Below are 20,871 nucleotides of genomic sequence, written 5' to 3'. Positions count from 1 at the left end.
CCCAAAGCTTAGGGTTTCTTTACATGAAGAAATAGCATTGCACTCATCAGCTCTGGATTCTACTTTGTAATAGCACTGAGAGAATAGCTGGCCAGATGAGTAGTATTTGTTTCTCTTTCAACCAGTTGCTCCAGCAGAATAAGGAGCTTCGATTACCTGTTTGGCAAAAATCAATGAGAGAAAATACTGATTTAAGTTGGATATGGCAGCATCTCTATGTGTATGATATAACAAAGAGGGAGGGAGACAAGAGATAGGAATTCGTTAGGTATAAACCTAGTAAGTACCTCATGGTAATGTCCCAAATCTTTGCATCCCCAACATCCAGGATGATGCTCATATACAACAGGTGTTCAAGAAATGTCTAAATGAGTGAATGGTGAAATCAATGTATGTAAATATGTTAAGATAAAACTGAAACCTGAAAATCCATGGAATAAAAAGTTCTAGATAATTGTTAAACTAGGTTGTTTTATGTATCTAAGTACATAGAACACATGAAATTTGTTCTGATTTTGACATGTTAATAATAAAGCTTATCTGATCTTCATAATTTTGTTCCAGGTTCATTTTTTGATGTTGCTGCTGTCACAAAAACCATTCCTTTGCTCTTAATAAAACCATTGGTGAACATAGCTCCTTTGATATGTTACGAGTAATCACTCTAGGACATCTATCAGGATAGCACAGAGAATGGAAATAGTTTATCTTCATGAATTTTTGATCACATCTACTTCAAATTGCTCCCCTACTCCTCTGCCCCATCCTGGGACAGGGTCTGTAATCTCTGGAAACCTGGAAGACAGTGGCCCCTGGACCACAACTATGCAATACTTAACTCCTAGTATGTTTTAAGGCTAATAACAAAATAAGGTGTTTAGTAGAAGAATATTTAGGGAAAAACAACATGTAGTATTAGCTCTTCAGACCAGAAAATTTTCCATGTCCATCGTTCCAAGTTTCTCTGTACCATCTTAATGCTGCTATGATTTTAATTTTGCATTAGCATTTCTTATTAGCCTGTAGTTTTGCTACTGTTTTACTTGGATAGTTTTTACAAGTGATGTAGCAAAAAGGTCTAAAATGTTTTATAGATAGGCTTCTACATAACGTTCACATAGTTTACATCACAGCATAAGGAAGAAAATTAACCATAAAAGATAGTAGGTAAGTAGGGCTACTATGAGTTAAACTTGCCCTTAAACACATTAATTTACTTAGGGCCATCTTCCCTTATCCAAAGCACATTCTGCAATTCATATAGTAAGACTTTGTTTCTTTTAAATTTCTGCTTCTAAGGTAGCCTCTGATTATACCATTCCCTTTCCTCTCTTCCATCACCTACCCTTGCCAGCTCCCATCTTTTCTGACTGTTTTTCCACAGATTGCCTGGTTCTCATTTACTGTTACAGTTCCACAGAGTGGTTATTACCTCTATTAGGGAAGTAGCCTCTATACACACACTTTATCCATACATTACAGAGGGAAGATAATATAGACTTTAGATCTAATTTTGCTCTGGCAGGTGTGGCTCAGTTCATTGGAGCATCCTCCCATACACTGAAAGGTGGCAGGTTTGATTCCCAGTCAGGGTGCATATCCAGGTTGCGGGTTCAATCCCTGGTCTGGGTGCATATGGGAGGCAACCGATTAATGATTCTCTCTCCCTTCCCTGCCCCCTTCCTCTCTCTAAAATCAATAAAAAGCATATCCTCAGGTGAGGATAAAAAAATACTGTAGATATAATTTTGAAAAAAATTACAATACTAGGAGGAAAACCAAGTGATTTTTATCTTGGTGGTAGAATTATTTTTTCATTATTTTCAGTGGATCACAAATTTTCAATCATAAACATTTGTAATTTTTATAATAAAAAAGCAAATTATATGTACCATTCATAATAAATTACACATAATATATGCCAGTACATAAATAAAATTTTTTTCTGGAAGGATACTCAAATGAATAACAGCATTGCCTTTGGGGGGTGAGGTTGTCTATTCTTCTGTATTACTTGAAATTTTTCTTTATATACGTGCAGGTATTAATTGTAAAAAGCATGGATTTTCTTTTTTTTAAATCAAATTATATCTGAGAGCATTTTTTTTTTTTTTAAAATATATCTTTATTGATTTCAGAGAGAGGAAAGGAGAGGGAGAGAGAGAGAGACAGAAACATCAATGATGAGAGAGTCACTGATCCATCCCGCAACCTGGGCATGTGTCCTGACCGGAAATCGAACCCTGATCGCCTGGATCCTAGGTCGACGCTCAACCGCTGAGCCATGCCTGGCTGGGCTAAAAAGCATGGATTTTAAACCAATGCTATTATAAAAACAGGACATTATGGTGTATCATCAGAAGAAGTAGGGCATTATGATTAGTTTTGCATGTTTTTGGTTACTGTATTGCAAAAACTTAAATCTGAAACATTACCAAGGCTGTTTCATGCGTTTGAGGATGTTTAAAATTCACCATTTCCAGAGAGAGATGTTTTTTGATTCGTGTAACATCAGCTTCCCGTGCAGCCTGCAGCAAAGAGTGGCCTTTAAATTCATCTAGATGAAGAAAAAGTATATAAATCTGCATGAGAATTATCAAATTGATAGGACTTACCTAGTAAAAGACACAGTATTTTTCCTGAAATTATATTCAAAATCTACCAAAACAGCCAAATTGAGAGTCTAAATATATTCTCCAAATATAACCCCTGAAAAGGGAAACAGTGGTATTCCAGTTCCCCTCAGTTAAGACCCAATTAATCTCCAACTGTATACACAGATTTATCCCATGGCCAACTCAAGGTCTATTTTGGCCTGGAGGTATCAGGAATATAACAATATATTCCCAGACAAGGGAGTTCTGAGAATTTTCCAAATCATAGAACTTTTCTCAGTAAAGAAATAAAACAAGAGGGTGATCATAGTCCCTACACTAACATTACAGCAGTAGCAGATGGCTTTGCTCATACACCAGAGAACTGGGAACCAAACAAGTTAGGTATTTCCAAGGAGGCACCCAATGATGAACAAATGAAGGAGGGTATTTTCTCAAGATTCCTCTCTCTTATTCTTCAGATTTATGAAACTATCCATTGTCCTTTATTATTCCAAAATAATATATTTCCTATTTATGTACAGCAAAACTGCATCTGAACTAGGTCGCTATTTCTCATTACATCTACTTCAGCTATACATAGAAAACCACAGAACTGCCCAGATACCAAAGAATATCAGATAGTAAAATCTGAGTGAGGACTATGTTTACCAGATGGCAATCCTACAAATAACACTTCATGGCAGTGTCCCTGGAAAGTCATATCAAACACAGGAATAAAACCCAAATTCTTTTTAAAAGCATATCATCTATAAGACTAATACATATAAAACACATTTAACTTGGCTTTAAAAAACAAATACAAATATACAGTGTGCCCAAAAAAAATGTATACATACTTTGAATAATTATTAATTCCAATGTGTTAAATCTGAAGAGACCTCAATTGAGCTTTTAGAAAAAAGTGTGTATACATTTTATGGGGACACCCTGTATTTTCTTTTCATAGCATCTTAAGAGCAGAGTAAGTAGACACTTCCAAATGATTAAATATGCTAGTCTGAACAACAACAGATACCCATGGCTAAGGAAATCACTATTTAAAAATTTCTAGAAACAAACAAGAAAGAAATAATTTTTAGTTTATTGATATCATAAAAGCTTAGCTAAACATTCATCATTTTATACTCACATGCTAATCTTTCTTTTAATTGCGGTGTGGGAGCCAAGTCTATAGCACTTTTATTGTGGCAATTCAGCAGTGTTGGATCTGCACCATAACTTAGGAGAAGAGAGCACACTTCAACCCTGTTCTTAGAAGCGGCCTCATGAAGAGGAGTAAACTGCCACAAGTCCATTGCATTTACACAGGCACCATGCTGGGGTGGCAGGGAGGGAGAAGGAAACACATATTTAGTGTTCAATTTTTAAGAGAATTTGGAATTATTAGTGTGTAATTTAACATCATGTAAGCTTAAACAGGTTATGTTCCCAAAGTTCACTTTTTAAACCAATTATTTCAGAAAAAAAAATACATTTTTTCTCCCCATGAAGAAACAGTAGCTGGTTGCTAGGCCTACCCATAAAGGCCTATTTAACTCTTTTATTGTTAAAAACAATTAAGAATGAAACTTTAGATTTAACATGCATCTTTTCCAAAAACTAATTTTTTCTTTTGAAATAATTTACATAGGGTAAAATACATAGTTCTTAAGTATATACAGTAGTTCCTCCTTATCCATGTGGGATATGTTCCAATGCTCCCAGTGGATGCTTAAAACAATGGACAGCACAAAACCCCATGTTTTCCCCATGATAGTTTAATTTATAAATTAGGTACTCTAAGAGATTCTAATAATTGAATAGAATCATTATAACAATACATTGTAATGAAAGTTATGTGAATAACTGTACTCATCTTTTCACTTAAAGGAAGCACTTTATGGCTTCTCTTTGGCATATCTGAATTGCCAGTATCACTATTACTGCTTTTGGGGGTTATTATTAAGTAAAATAAGGTTTACTTAAATAGAAGCAGGACAGCTGATCTGATAACAGACACAGCAGCTACTAAATGACTAATGGGCAGGAGGGGATACACTGGATTCATGTCCCAAGTAGGACAGCATGAGATTTCATCACACTACTCAGAATTGCATGCAATTTAAAACTTATAAATTGTTTATTACTGAAATTTTCCATTTAAAATATTTTTGGACCAGCTGACTGGAGGTAACTGAAAATGCAGAAAATGAAACTGTAGATGGGATGGGGGTAGGGGGACTAATGCAGTTTGATATGTTTTGAGAAATGTACATATTCGTGATACCATCACCCAATTCAAGATATAGCACACTTTTATTGCCCCAGAATGTTCCCTCATGCTCCTTTTATGTATGGAAAATCCCTGCTCCCATTCTGACTGTTAGCACCATATACTGGATTTACATGTTCTTGAGTTTCATAAAAATGGAATAACTCAGTATGTACTTTGTGTCTTTTTTCACACATTTCTGAGATTCATTCATGTTGTTCTATCAATAATTTTTATTGATGAGTAATAGCATTCCATTGTACAAGATATACCATATTTACTTACCCATCATCCTGTCGATGGGTATTTGGACTATTTTTAGTTTTTGACTATTATAAATAATTATGAACATTCATGTACAAATCTCTTTACGGACATATGCTGTCATTTCTTTTGCATATACCCCTAGGAATGGAACTTGCTGGGTCATATGGTAGATATGATTAATTTTATTAAAAATTGCCAAACACTTGCAATGTTTGAGTTCCAGTGCTCCATTGCCTTGCTAATACTTCGTTTTGTTACTTTTTAATTTAGCCATTTCCAAGTATTAGAGTTGGATGGACCACAGAAATCATTCTAGTTTAACCTCTCATCAAACACAAAATTCCTTCCATAGATATATCCCTGTAGAAGGTGACAGCTACTTAGTACTTTCAATGATTGGGAACTAACTGTTAAGTGACATAACTTTCTATACTTACTAGATAACTCTTGTTAGAAAGTTCTCTTTTATATTAAGTTAAATATGTACTTTAAACTTTGATCTATTGGTCTAGGCTTATGGGCTACTCAGAATATCCACCATTATAATAAAGTCATTTCTGTGAGAAAATGTATTCTGTGCTTTCAAAGGAAGCAAAGAGGCATTGGAAACAAATGTCTCCTCTCCTTTCCTATGACAACTGCTGATAGAATGAGGAAAAGTATTCAAGGGGCAGAACGAGTGCAGAGTGAGAGAAGTCTAAAGCAAGTGGTCAAATACATATACAGAGACTGGGGAACAAAAAAATTGGCGTGTGGGTAACATCCTTGGATCCACTCTAAGGAGAATATATATCTATTCTCATCCAACAGAGAGCAAAATAAGGAATCTGTCAGTCTTGGGAACCTGCTTGTTAAACAGCAGCCACCCAGCAGCACACTGGAAAAAGCTTACCAAGTGAGCCTGTTTCAACTCAAAGTACAACTGGGCAAGTCTTGCAAATGTAACTGGTGGTTTTAATAATATACAATTCACTAAAAATTGCTCTCAGATATTTTCAAGAGTTTTGAAATTTCACTTTAGCCACAAATTATAGAACCACTTAATCTGCTATTCGTAAGATGGTAGCACTACTTTGTATTTAAAATCTTACGGAATTTCAAAAATCTCAAGCAGTCAAATGCTGACTTATCAACCATCTACATTTTATAATAATTATAAATACTCCTATATCCACCAAGCACCCAAAACACATAGAAGAACAGATACACTATGCATTTAAAATAACTTATATAAGAAAAGTACAACAGAACTAACCTTGACCAGAAGTTCAGTTACTTCATAATGACCGTAAGAACAGGCATTGTGTAAGGGCACTAGATCACTACAATATGAGACGGGAGGAAAGCCTGTTATTATAGATTCCCTAGGCTTAGTTTATTTAATTAATTTAAATTTACAGTCAGATTTGAATAGCAAATGGCTTATGTGACCTAATAAAAATGCATAAAATTTAGTAACATCCATTTGAACATGAAGTCCTGCAATTCTAACTCCTAAGTCTCTTTCAAATCCATTTTTCCATCCCCAATGCACTGCCACTGCCTTGGTTTAGGCCTTTACTATTTCTCCCTGTATTACTGAAATAACCCCCACTTCAATTTATCCTTGAAGGTATAACCAAATATCTTTCCAAAGGTTATCTGATGTAGTTACTCCTTATTTTAATGTCCTTCACTGGTTCTTCCTTGCTTTCAAATGGTTCCAACCGCTTGGTCTGGCATATGATGATCTGACGCTAGCTAGCTGTACTCTTCAATAATGGTATACCAAACCACTGCAGTTCCCTGAATTCCTTTACACAGAACTATTCCCTGGGTGTAGAATGGGTTTCCCTCCCTCCTGGCTTGCTTCTACACATCTTTTCCAAAATCGGAGCTCACACACTGACTCTTCTCTGAAACTCTTGAGATTCTATAAGGTAAACTGTTATAGTCCTTAATGAAACTAAAACCCAATTTCTTCATGACAATGGGAGAAGAACTTTCTATGTAAGAAGGTACAGTGGAACCTTAAAATCTTAACATATTTTTAAGCTGCTCCTCCATGGGGCTTACTTACAAGTAATTACCACTGACCATCATGATGGCCTCTGGTGAATGATGGCCACCCATGCCTTAAGTCTTTAGTTCTATCTGTCCTCTTTAAAGGCTCATAGACTCTCCTCACCATTTCTGGTTATATAATTTTTTACTTACCTGAGCACTAATTTCATTTCTAACTATCTATTAGTTACCTCCACCTGAGTTCCCATCATCATCTCATAAAACCAAGAGTTCTAAAAGTGAACTCAATGTTTTCCCCTACAATAATTTTCCCTCCTGGATTTTAATACGTGTATCAGTGAGTCTCACTCATTCAGCGTCAAAATTTAAAACGTAGTTGCCTTTTTGTTCCTTTCACTCTCATCACATACATTCACCAAATCCTGCCCACCATTCTTACACTGTAATATCTCTTGCATTGTGTCTTTTCATTTCCATTTCCTCTGCCACCACTCTATAGATCTTCATTATGCCTGAATCCCTGCAATACTCAATCTCTTAATTGCTCCTTTTGCTTCTAGTCTCCCTCTGCAATCTACCCTACACAATGCTGTAAGAATACACCTCCTAAAATTCTTCTTTTAGAATAATCATTCCCCTTAAGATCCTTCAATGGTTGACGTGGCTCACAGAATGAAGTTTGAATTCTTTAGACTAAAATCCCAAGTTCTCTAAAACCGAATTGTTACCTATTTCTCCAACTCTAACCTTCATTTCTCTCCTTTGTGAATCATTTGCTTCAGTCAAGCTGGTCTAGTCATTGTTTCCTAATATGCTGCAATATCTGTTTTGGCACCTCTTCTCACACCAGTTCTGTTGTACAGAGGGATGGTTCCTAAACACTCTGCTTTCTTGATTTGAGTCCAGGTCAAGTACTATCTCCTCCTGAAAAATTTCCCAGTCACTACAGCCATTACTGAGAGTTCCCTCCTGTGAACTCCTATAGCAGTATCCCTCTCTATCACATAATAATAGAGACCTTGTATTGTTAAGTGTCTTTTCATGCCCCCTAAAGTGTAGTGTAAGCCCTAGAGTAGTTGCCTTAATGTTTTATAATTCCCTGTGTCCTCAGAGCAATCTGCGTATTATAGAAGCTCAATAAATGTTTATGCAGTTTAGTAAAAAATGATTTTTATAAGGTCACAGGATTTATTATAAGGATAGCAATATTTAAGAAATCCAAATTTTTGTTCAAATACTTACCCTTTATCTTTAGCATGGACATCAGCTCCATGTTGCAATAAGAGCTGTACAATCTTTACTCTATTGTATCCTGCTGCCAAATGCAATGGAGTTGACTAAAATATTAATCAGAAAATTAATGAAATTCAAATACTGGCCTAAAAAGAAAAGTGTGAAAAGCTAAAAATCCAAATATAAAAATCAAGAAGAAAGCTTTATAACTTTGTCTAAATAAAGTCATCACAATTTGGTTTTTAAAAAATCCAACACACATACTGAAGGTATAGTATAAAAGTTTATAAGTTCATTATTGCAAATAGGAAGCCAACAACTAAATATTTATTAGCAATAAAGTTTTACTAAGTTTAGGAATTAATCCAAATTACTGCTTAAAAAAATATATCAGCATTCTCTTCAAGTGTTTTAATTTATAAGAAGATAAATGCATTTTCATGTTACCAGGAGATGAACACAAACTTAGTTGCAAAAAGAAGTACCTTTCTACCATCACTTGCATGGCAGTTGACATTTAATGGTGTGAGTAGAGCCATCATTTTTTCCTCATTGCCGCTCCTAACGCACACATAAAAAAGTCATTAGCAATTTCTATTCTTTATCAGATCCTATTTGAAGGCATTTATGTGAACACTAAAATAAAATTCATTCTTTTATAGTTTGCTTATTGCAAAAAAAAATTAAAAAATTAAATGGTGAAGATTTCATGGTACTTATAACACACCTGGCACTTTCCAAGAGTTCATCTTTCTTATATTCACCTGTGAATTAAGAAAAAACACACACACCAAAGACAGAAATTAAAAAAATTCAATTATAAAATTAGAGTTTTATGCATGAAAATGCTCATTGATTATATTTAACGCATATAAACTTGAAAATAAGTTTTCAGTAAAGGGAAAACGGTTATTCAATAGAATATTGTACAGTTTAAAAATATTTATATGAAGAACATGGACTATCTCTATTATAAAAGTGAGTAAAAAGATTCAATGCTATACAATGAAGTGTGACCCCAATTATACAAAAACAATATGCACAGAAAAAGGAAAGCCAAGAAGGAAATATACCAAAATTTTAACAAAGTTTGTCTTAGGTGGGAGGTTATGGGTGAACCTTTCCTTTTATTTTTACTCCTTAAATTACTATGGGAAACCAATATGTTATTCGCTTAACACACAAAATGAATCTACTTCACGCAAAAGCCAAACAAAATCCAATATACTAACATTCAGAAATGACTAAATAATCTATAGCATCACCAACTGAACATAATCATTAACAATCTTGTGACTCCAAAAGATTTTTCAACACTACAATTGTTTTTATTATACTGCTATTTTAGTCAGCCTTCCACGTCTGCAGACTTTGCGTCCAAGAATTCATCCAACATCAGATTGAAAATCGTATTTTCAATCCATGGTTGGGAATCTATGAATCTGGAGAGCCGACCATATACACTGATTTGCACCTTCTTAAAGAACTTGAACATCCACAGATATCTGTATCCACTGGGGGCGAGGGGGGCATGTCCTGGAACCAATCCCCCCTGGACACTGAGGGGCAACTGTATATACAAATAAAAAAAGGATTAAATATAAAGTCTTTATGCCTATAGCTTTTACATATATAATGCATACAAAAAAACTTTAAAATTAATACAATTTAAATAAACATAATTTAACAAAATGGACAGTTTATTGATTTGCTTAAATGAAACCCAAACTGCTGCCCACAATATGAATGGCACACTGGCTACTAGTGCAAGGTTTCATTTGAGCCCCAAGATTTTCTTTAAAAGATAAAAGCAAGGAACAGCATGGATTAGGGAAGGAGGAACACCAATTTTAATATGAAAAAACACACACAAAAAAGCTTTACCTTTCTTAGATGAGAATCAAATGCCAACTGTCCAGTTGTAGAAAAAAAATAACTGAACTGACACTATTTTAGAAATCCAGTTGAGGTCATTCAACACAGGAAGCTGACTACCTACCAAGCTCATTCTCTATATTCTTCCTGGAAAACCCAAAGAGAGTACACAAACGTACCAGTCAGCACTGCTTTGGCCGACAGGTCTGCTAAATCCAATGCTGTCCTTCCATCTGTGTTTCGGATGGTAGGCTCAGCTCCATGCTGTAAGAGCACTGCAAAATAGCAATATGATTTTTTTCAAGACGGTAATAATGACAATTTTAGTAAGTCATTTTCTCAGAAATGCTGGTCCAGACGTCTCAAGGTTACTTAAAGATCTTTCATATCCCAATAGTGTGGTAAATGTTATAGTTTAAAGATAAGAATATATAAAATATTTTATTATTTAATGTATTATACACATTAAATAAATGTCCCCTAAGCTTAGTCAGATTTTCCTTTGCTAGACAAGTGACTAAGGACAGATAAGAGTGCATAAGAAAATAAAAGGCAAGTCTGCTTAAAAGTTTGTTTTCTTTTCTCATTCCAAATGAATATTGAGTATGTTAGAAAGATTGTTCTATCATAACAGAAATTAAATTTCTAAACCTATGGATAGCCCAGGAATGGGGACCTGTGGTTATTAATAAATAAATAAACCAACCAACCAACCAACCACACAGGAAAATTCTTAAAAAAAAGAAAAATACTTTCTGTAAGTTAAACCCAAATCAAAACTGCTATATTATAACCCAAAGCACATACAAAGAAAAGACCTGTGCTATACTCTGTATTGTTATTTGTTATATAAAGATATTATAGCATACTCTAAATAAGGAGCTGGGGAAAGACAGGCAAATACATGCAGAAAGAGAAACCCAGCTTCCATCCTTTGATAGGGTTACTGTTCATTCTACTCTATTCCTATCTGTAACAGTTCTATCCAACAGAAGTAAAATGTGAGGCATTAATGTGAGCCACATATGTAACTTAAAATTTTCTAGTGGCCGCATTAAAAGATAAAAAAACAGGTTAAATTAATTTAAACACATTTTATTTAAACCACCACATCCAAAATATTGTCATTTCAATATTTACATTTATATTGTATTCAACATATAAAATTGAGGTATTCTGCATTCTTTTTATCTGAAATTAAGTCTGAAATCTGGTGTATTTTCCCCGTAGAGTAGATCTCAATTTCAAGTAGCCACATTAGAATTCCTCAGCTACCATATTGAATAGTGTAGCTCTATAACTACATTTGGAAAACCTTACATTACTAAAACTAATTATTTATATGTTTGAGACTCAGGAACTAGAAAAGGATTATAAGCAGAAGGCAGTAGCAATATAAGATAACAAACACAAAGGAAAAGGAGAATTGGGCAGAGGTTACTTGGTAATCTATTTCATATCTTTATAAATTACCTAATTTAAACTAAATTAGGTACACTGTGGTGACTGGTATAAATAGTGACTTGGGGTTTGGAAGACAGGGGAGAACAATTTAAGTCCAGCACAGAGCCCCGGGACTTTTCCTAGGACACAGAACTGGCTTTCTATCTGCCTAAGGAATTTCAACTGTCCTTGTTTTGCATCAGGAAATAGAACTAAGGTAGCAGAGTCCAAAATCCCTGACTACATTAGGCTCAGAAAAGTCAATACCAGGTTAATAAAAACTCTCAAATAAGAGGCCTTCTCACATATAATTTTCTGTCAATGATCAATCTGTTGGGCAAATCCTATTTGTTAAAGGATTCTAAATGACTGATGATTTTCCCTTCAAATGCTTCTTTACTTATCCTGCTATTTCTATTCTCCTACAATAACCCTCATTCAAGCCCTCATCATTTCTGATCTGCGTTATTCTACAGTTTCCTAGCTAATCTCCCTGATGCCATTCATTCTACCAGCCCCCTACCAAATCACTTTTTCTAAAATATACTATTTTCATCACATTGTTGTTCCCCTCCTTAAAAGTCTTCAACAACTCCACACAACACACATAATATCAAGCTCCTTAACCTGGAATTCAAAGTTCTTTATAAAGATGACCTGCCTACCTTTTCAACCTTTCTCCCACTACTTCCTTGGGAGATTCCAGGAAGGAGTCACTGGACTCCAGCCAACTCACTGCACTCCTTCTCCTCTAACACTCCTGCTCCCTATCATGCCTTTATCTGGTTCTTTGTTTGTGCCATCTCTAAGAGAATCCAAATTTCCAGAAAACAAGAATCTTGTCTCTATTCTCTAAACAACTTAAGCCCAGTACCATACACAAAATGACACTTAGTAAATAGTGGATAGCTTAAATCACGAAGTGTTCTTAAGTATTTAAATTCAGCCTGGCAGAATCTGATCACATTAACAAATGAAGTCAATTCAGATTCAGAATAGTTATAAACTACTTCAGGAAAATTCTGGAAAGTAAACAGTCTTACCGATGCAAACATCAATCTTTCCTTTAATTGCAGCTTCATGGAGAGGAGTGTAATTCCAATTATCACGAGCATTTGGGTCTGCACCATGTCGCAAAAGGAGATTGACTACTTCAGCATGACCAAAAGAGCATGCGTTATGAAGAGGAATAAGGCCTCCATCATCACGTGCTTGGACATTTGCACCATTCTGAAGCAAATATTCAACTACATCTTTCCGCCCAAAACCTAAAAGAAAACAAATTACCCATATTTAAATCCTGCAAAGAAAATATATCAAATTAGAATCAATAAGTAGAAGCCATGCTAAAATGCTGGATAGGCAATAATAAGAAATTCAACAATTCAAGAATTCAATGATGAGATAGAGGTAAGACTCAATACTGACATGTACGACTAAATACTGAAATTGATGTTTAAGCTGGGTAGAAAGGGTGAAGTGATTATATCTATATAGTTACCAAAAGTCCAAGACACAGATAACTTCTACTTCTATAAGTTTGTATCAACATGATTCTTCAGCCATTAAGATGTCTGAAACCTGTCTGGAGACTGACAACAGAGATCAGCATGTTTTCAAAGTCATATTGTAAAGACTATTAACATGTGAGCGGAGGTCATGCTGCTATCCTGAGAGTAGATGAAGAGTCTGAAATTTTGAATGTTTGAAGCCACTTGGCATAAAAGGAAATTAGAGGGGGTGAGTACGTAGCTATTTAAAAATTTTAATTCTTCCAGTTAGGAGTTTGGTGAAACCTTTATATTCAAGATGCTTCCTAAACTCTGAAGGCTAATCCCTGATGAAATCCCCATTCTTATGGTCTCAAAAATAGTTCAAAGCATCTGTTAAGTACTCATTTCTTGAAGGAAAAGTAGCTTTGCAGGGTATATTCTGATCATGTTCTCACTGGCCAGGCAGAACATGAATAGGCATATCCTTAGAGTCAATGCCAATTTCCATATCCTCAGGATCTCTTTACAAAGGAATCAAAAGCCTAAAGTTAGTAGTCATGGCTGCTCAGGATATATTGTGGTTTATTTTATAATTATGGAAGAGCAGTCATCTTCAAACACTGCTTGATGTCTATAAGTGAAAATCCTGATGAAATTATACATTGAGTTTGAATCTACTATAAAGCACTAACAGTGAAACAAAGCAGGCATATCTGGAAAGTGTATTTGCTGATCAATAAACTGTGTCACTTAATGGCAGGCACTGTGTCCTGTTCATTTCTGTTCACTGGTCAAGGCCAGGATCTAGCATATAGGACTTAATAAACATTTGCTTAGTGCATGTCTAAAACTTTGTTGAAATAGTAAGCAAATGACCCTCACAGGGAATATGGAGCTGATGATTTGTGACCACTAAGAACAACAGTCTATTCAATTTCTCTCTTGTCAAGTTTCATTACTACCTAGTGCCATCAGTTTCAGCAGTTCCAGGAACTGTCTTGCTAACCATGACTACTGTTAACAGTATCATATTTTGCTGCTATATTCGAAATATCCTTTCATCTGAATGGCTTCCAAAAAGCTATAAAGCAGAAGTCACTATAGAGAAGCCAATGTAAACTCAAAATTTTGCTGAGAGCTGCCACCTCCCCTTTTTTACAGCCCAAAGATGATGGCCCACTGATGATATAACTGGTCCAATATGAAATGACTGTGATGTCTTGACAATTTAAAGGTAAGCTGGTGTCATGTATGGCTTTGTCAGAAGAAAACATTCAGAAACAAAAAAATGTGAATAAATGCCATGAAAAAGAGAAGGCTCCTGCAGTCTGGGAGATGGGATGTATAATCAAGCAGTCTTAGGCTGATTTACATAGCCAGGACTCTTGTCAGATTTTTCTGAGGGATGCCATTTTATACTTACTAGTAACTTTAGTTAACAAAGATCCAAGAACGGTATTTTCCACATGTATTTCTTTAGAATGAGGAATACAAGAGAGAAGGTTTTCTCCAGCTCAACTTGGGATGGATATACCATCTCTCTGGTAAAACTAAGAGAAATCTGGAAAAGGGCGCCATGACCTTTGGGGTGATGAAATTTCTGACAATCTAAATGGGGAAGTACTGAAACAAGTACTCCAAACTAGCTGTTAATGAAGTCAATCACCTACCTCTAAGTCCAGCAAGAGTTGAGGAAAAAAGTGTAGCTCAACTCTTGATAATATACTTGGAGATCTGCTAAGTCAAGAAAGATTCTGAATTCTTAAACATACTGGTGTTTATTCGATATTGGGGTTTTCTATTGATGTAGGGTTTACTCAACCCCCCTCCCCCCCACACACAGCAAAAAACAATCTTGGTAACAATAATCTCTAGGTCTAGTTCTAGGTAAGGAATGTGGGTACATTTTATGCATCTCCCATAATTATGATGTTGGCCTACAGACAAAAGAAGGAAATACTATTGAAATGATATTGGATGTCTTTAAAAGTACCACTTTGGGAAAGGATATGAATGGCAAGTACAAAAGCTATTATATCTTTGGTAGCTGAGTTGTTAAATCCTTCAGTTGGGGGAGTCATTCCACTTTCTTATACCAGTCAGATTCTGACTTGTTGGTCGAACTGTCCACCTTATGCAGAAATCCTTTCTACAGCATCTCTGGAAGATGCCAATCCAGCCAATTCCTCAGCTAAACAGATTGTTAAAGGCAGTTTAACTTCTTGTAATCTTCCATCTACTAGTACTTGTTTTGACTGCTGAAGCTATACAAGTTATATCCACTCACTTTTCTACTGGACTGTCTTACACATATGTGAAGACAGTAATATTCTGACCTTAGTCTTTCATCTCTAGAATAAGTAACTTTAGTTTCATCTGTTGCTTGTATAATAAATTCCAAAGGCTTTAATTCCACTTCCTTTCTCTGAATAATAATAATAATCCTTCTTATATGCAATCTACACAATTAAACACAATAATCAAGGTTAAGCCTGACTGGTCCAATGTACATGGCTGAATAGCATACTATAAATACAAAACAGTAACATAACACACTACAAATACAAAACAAGTGTTACTTTGTTTAGCTAGAACTCTACAATGCAAGATCTTTTCCAACTTGTCATATATATATAAAATCTCTTGCCACCATCTCTATATCTAAATTCCTTGAAACTGATAAATGATTACACATTTCTCTACTGAATGATACCTCTCTGCACACCCCCACAAAATATTTAAAATTCTCAAGCCATGGAATTCTATTCCACCCCACACCCCACCTCAGTTCTAAGATTCTAGAGAATGCGTATTTCTTTCTTTGGACAATAAGATGACTTTCTCCCAAGTTTCTGTCCCTCTTTATTTTTCAGAAACAAGTTCAGAGAAGCAATTCCCTTTACTGACATCTGCTGTTTTCTAGGGGATTACACTGTCAACCATTTCAGAGGCTATTGCTTTTAGCAAAATTAAAACTGCAACCTCCCTACCACCAACTTGCCTCTACAAGTTTTGCGACTTGTCACAAAAAATTCATTCATTTCCTCTGTGTGGGAGAGAGGGGGAAGGAAAAGAGGGAAAAAGAAAGCTGGTGGTGGTGGGATTGAAGGGGAAACAATTTTCCTTATAAAAATGACTTCTTAAAGCATATTTATCTAGAAGGAATGTAATCTAGTTCAATAAAAAACACCCAACAGAAGAAAAGTTTCAATTTATGTTGATGGCTTTTTTCATTACTAGAACTCCTTTGGGGATAGCAACTGATTATTCTTTTAACTAAATGTTTTAGAAGACACAATTTTTTTTTAAAGTATTCTATCATGATCCATTTTCCTTGGTCTGCACAGATCTCTCATTCCTGTTCCTTGGGCATCCAAACAGAAAGACGAAAACATGCTCCCCTCTTCCTCAGTAAAATCTCCAAACTTTGGCTAAAAAAAAAAAAAAAGTTTTCCTTTATAGATTATAATGTACAAACTGAAGAAACCACTTGGTCAGGCAGTTTCCTAGTCTCACCACCTACACTGAGCTTCCAATAGCATGTTCAGATTCACATTAACATGACTGATAATTCATTATCCACCAAAGATATAAAATGTACTCTCCATATAGTAAGAGAAAATGCAGCTGGATGCATTTACTTAAAAATTAAGAAAAAAAGTTCTCTCTCATTAATCTAATAATTTAGATTGAATTTGCAAAGCTAATTAAAAATAAATTTCTTTTTTGTGATTTGCAATTTGCAACTTCTGCATAATTAGAGGGGGACTTAAAATTTTTTTTTACTATAAAAATTTTTTTAAATTGAAAAAACTTTTTTTCAATTACAGTTGAGATACAATATTATATTATTTTTTATTTGTACAACATAGTGATTAGACATTTGTAAAACATGAAGTTATATGCCTGGTTTTAAACGCAGGGCTTTAAAGCTCTGGTTTAATGTAGACCAGGGGTGGGGAACCTTTTTTCCACCAAGGGACACTTGGATATTTGTGACATCATTTGTGGGCCACACAAAATTATCAACTTAAAAATTAGCTACGAAAAAAGCTCCTAAATCTATTGAATTTCTAGTCCCGCCTGCGGTTGCCTTGGCAGGCAGGGCCAGACAAATGATTTTGCGGGCCTTATCTGGCCCGTGGGCTGGACATTTCCCACCCCTGATACAGACCATTAGCAACCTTTATTTTATTATTCTTTTTATACCTTAAATTCTTAATCTTCTAACCTGTACCTGATAATATGGATAAACTGTGAGGGGTGGGTTTGTTCCTAAAATAAGTGTTCCATTTCAGTCTGAACCACAATGAAACCTATGTAGAAAGTACTTTGAAATCTTGGGACAGAACTGAGGGTGGGATGGTGCGGGCAGAACAAAGTCAGTAAGAAGCTAATCCCATAATCTTAAACTTCTAAATATTACTATTTTCAGATATGAACTCATTAATACATCAAATTCTTGAAAGGTAGCAACTACGATCTTCCTTGGTTATTTTTATCCTACAGATCAAGCTAATAGAATCTAAGTAACACTACCCTTTGGATTACATATCCATTAGTTATGACAGTTTGTCCAATCAGTTGTTTAAATGTTGACTACATGGTAAAACAGGACAATCCAAATTAGCTGAGGGAAAGCAGCACTGAACACCAAAATTTTAGGCAAAATGGCTAAACAGGTGAGATTTGACTTTAGTATTCTTTCCTTTCTGCTGCCCACAGGCTGTTTCTAGTTCTCTCACCAACAGTCCCTCAAACCTCTCTTTAAAAAGGCTTCCGACTGGGAACTCCAAAAAGATGTAAATGATCAAGAAAGCACACTTTCTAACAATATTTACATTTTAAAACTGGTACAGGTTAAAGCAAACAAATCTCTGCTGGAAAAAAGTGTAAAAGCAGTGTCTGTGAACGAGGAAATCTTTCTTATGCTCCTCCTCTGCGCATCATTCCCACTCCAAAAGAACAGAGTGCTTTAATGCATATCCTTCTGCTTTTTCAAAAAATTATTTTAGCCCTGGCCAGAAAGCTCAGTTGGTTAGAGCATCGGCCTAATACACCAAGGTTGAGGGTTCGATCCTGGGTCAGGATACATACAAGCATCAACCAATGAATGCATAAAAAAGTTGAAAAACAAACTGATGTTTCTCTCTAAAATCAATAAAAAATTATTTTAAATAATCATGTAATACACAAAATAAAACACCAGGATTATCAGAAACATGAGACCCTACTTCCATTTTCAATTATGAGGACAGGGATAGTGACGATCTTTCCTCAAAATTAAAAGTATAAATGTTTTATAGAAATAAGCTGAGCCTTGGCCAGTGTGCCCAGTGGTTAGAGAGTTGCCTCAGCACACCTAAGGGTCAGAGGCATGCGAGAGGCAGAGGCAACCAATCGACGTGTCTCTCTCACAATGATGCTTCTCTCTCTCTTCCTCCCTCCCTTCCACACTCTCTAAAAAGCAATAGAAAAAATATAATTGGGTGAGAATTAAAAAAGAAAAAAAAAGAAAAAGGAAATAAACTGAGTGTCTCATTTCTAGTTCTTTTACATTCTTCAATAAAATGTAATATGCTTATATCATAAAGTGAAACTAGTATATACTGAAAGTCATTTAAACGTTATAAATCTTAGAATGAGGCAAGGTTAGTTCCAATTTAACTCTAGATCCAAGCTAAAGTATCTGCACAATCTTTCCTCTCATGCTACTACGGTCCACCCCAACGTGTGTGTGTGTGTGGGGGGGGGGGGAACCACCATCCCGGATCCAGACTAAATCAGACCTCAGATCTCCCGAATTTGACAATTTCCAGTTCTAGTCTTTCCAGAAACTTGCTAACGACCGACTATCTAGATAAACCCATTAACGCAATGTGTCAAGAGCCAATTAAGCTACTCCTTCTAAATAACATCTTTGCATTTTACAAAGGCTTTTAACACTTTAACCCAAAGGATTGATAAAAATTATAGTGGAATTTGCAAGAACGACAGCCTTTGGAGGTAACTGGCCTTTCGGATTCCAAGGTCTACTCCGTCCCCCACTCTTCCTTGTGTGCAGAGGCCTTGTGAGGGAGCAAGACCGGAAGTTGATACAAGTATTGTTGATACAAAACAAAGCCCCCAAAACCCTTGCAGTGAGTGCGGCACGCTTCCCCCAGTCCCTGCTTGACCAGAACGAGACGACCAGGTCGAGTCCCAGCGGGGAACGGCCGGGGCAGAGGAGCACCGAGTCCGGTTTGGAGCCTGCGAACCCCGGGGCGCAGGTGGGGTCTGGCGCGAGTCCAGGCGGCGACGCCGGATTACCTGCGGCGAAGTGGAGCGGGGTGGATTTCCTGCCCGCCGTGTCGCGGCTGTTCACCTTCTCCGGCGTCACCAGCCTCTTGACTCGCTCCACGTCCCCGTTGCGGCACGCCTCGAACAGCTCGCGGGCGGCCGGCTCCACAGCCTCCGCCGCCGCGCCCGCGCAGGCCGCGCCCCCGCCGGCGCAGCGGCGGCCGGACATGATCCTGGCCGCCGCCGCCAGCAGCAGCGCCAGCAACGGCAGTAGGAGCCCCGGCCCCGCGAGCAGGAGGGCGAGGCCCCCTGGAGGAGACGCGCTCAGGGCCCAGGCCGCTCCGCTCCCCGCTGTCACCGGGATCGGCGCAGCCCCATGGCCACGCCGCCGCGCGCCCCTCGCTCGGCCTCGCGACCCCCGACTGCCCCTCGGCGGCGGAGGCAGCGCGAACCAGACGTTCGAGACCCGAGGCGACGCGGCGGCGGAAGCTGGGAAAACCCCTCCTGCCAGCGCCTCGGAGTCCTGGGAGCGCAAGTGACGATGTGCTGCGCATGCGCAGCGGTCGGCGACCGGCGGGGCTGGTTTGGGCGAGCGGGGCCTCGCGGAGGGGTTTGTGGGAAATGTGAGGCGAGAGCCTTTGGCAGCGGGAGAAGAAGGGGTTTCGTCCCACCGCCATCTTTGCGGTGGGTTTTGCTGAAGTCGGGCTGCCGTGCTTATCGTCCTTTTTAAAAGCATAAATTTCCTCAGCTGAATTTCCTTACTGCTATTACATCGAAAAGAGCCCTTGAAAGCCCCCCCCCCCGATCTTGCATATTATTTTGGAATTCTCAGTGTGAAAATTCCTTTTTTTTCTTCCCCTCCCCAGCTTCCACAATCCCTTTCTCCTGGGGGATTTCTTTCCTGTTTTCTTTACTGTCTCTTCGCTTCCCCCACAACTGCTATTTTGTTATTTCTTGCAAGCTACTTTTCAGAAATAAATGCATTGCTTTCCACTTGATCGGAAGTTTGCGTGCGCTGCCCCAAGATCATTTAAAGGAAATTAGGAAAGCAATGAAAGTTTGTTCCCACTCTAAATTCATAACTGAGAGGTATGGGTCTGGTTAATTACTCTTTCCGTAGTGTAGTTGTTAGCTGAGGGCTAACCAAATGGCCCATGCATGAATCGATGTTATACTGCCTTAGCTGAGGTGTGGATACATGGGACAAAGTTTAACGAATTGCAAAAAAGTCGTCGCCCCCCCCCCCCCCCCCCCCCCCCCCCGTTGCCTCAACTTCTTAACCTGTTTTTCAGGAAATTCAGGTTTTGTTTGGAAATGGTGACTCACTACTGTGCTAAAAGGTAGAGGATGTACACTTTTGGGAGTACTTTTATAAATAATAAAATACATATGCACATAATATATTTAG

At 37.2% G+C, this 20,871-nt stretch overlaps 1 protein-coding gene across 3 annotated transcripts in view; it reads right to left on the bottom strand.

Annotated features, from left to right (window-relative positions):
• TNKS2 (tankyrase 2) overlaps nucleotides 1-20,459 on the bottom strand; it is a 49,791-nt gene extending 29,332 nt beyond the window's left edge. For 2 of the 3 annotated variants that reach the window (XM_081157368.1, XM_081157370.1), the window contains exons 1-9: nucleotides 19,494-20,459; nucleotides 12,735-12,959; nucleotides 10,428-10,523; nucleotides 9,101-9,137; nucleotides 8,859-8,934; nucleotides 8,383-8,477; nucleotides 6,392-6,458; nucleotides 3,748-3,934; nucleotides 2,436-2,557 (exon numbers count right to left, since the gene is read on the bottom strand). In XM_081157368.1, coding sequence (XP_081013494.1) covers nucleotides 2,436-2,557; nucleotides 3,748-3,934; nucleotides 6,392-6,458; nucleotides 8,383-8,477; nucleotides 8,859-8,934; nucleotides 9,101-9,137; nucleotides 10,428-10,523; nucleotides 12,735-12,959; nucleotides 19,494-20,199 — 1,611 coding nt within the window. In that variant the 5' untranslated portion in view covers nucleotides 20,200-20,459. The remainder of the gene's footprint in view (nucleotides 1-2,435; nucleotides 2,558-3,747; nucleotides 3,935-6,391; nucleotides 6,459-8,382; nucleotides 8,478-8,858; nucleotides 8,935-9,100; nucleotides 9,138-10,427; nucleotides 10,524-12,734; nucleotides 12,960-19,493) is intronic. The other variant, XM_081157369.1, reaches the window with a different exon arrangement.
• Between the last annotated feature and the right edge of the window lie 412 nt (nucleotides 20,460-20,871).

The sequence above is a fragment of the Miniopterus schreibersii genome, assembly GCF_964146895.1.
Source record: "Miniopterus schreibersii genome assembly, chromosome: 14".
Taxonomy (NCBI): domain Eukaryota; kingdom Metazoa; phylum Chordata; class Mammalia; order Chiroptera; family Miniopteridae; genus Miniopterus; species Miniopterus schreibersii.
The sequence above is the reverse complement of the archived record's forward strand: the minus strand, read 5'-3'. Positions and strand labels throughout refer to the sequence as shown.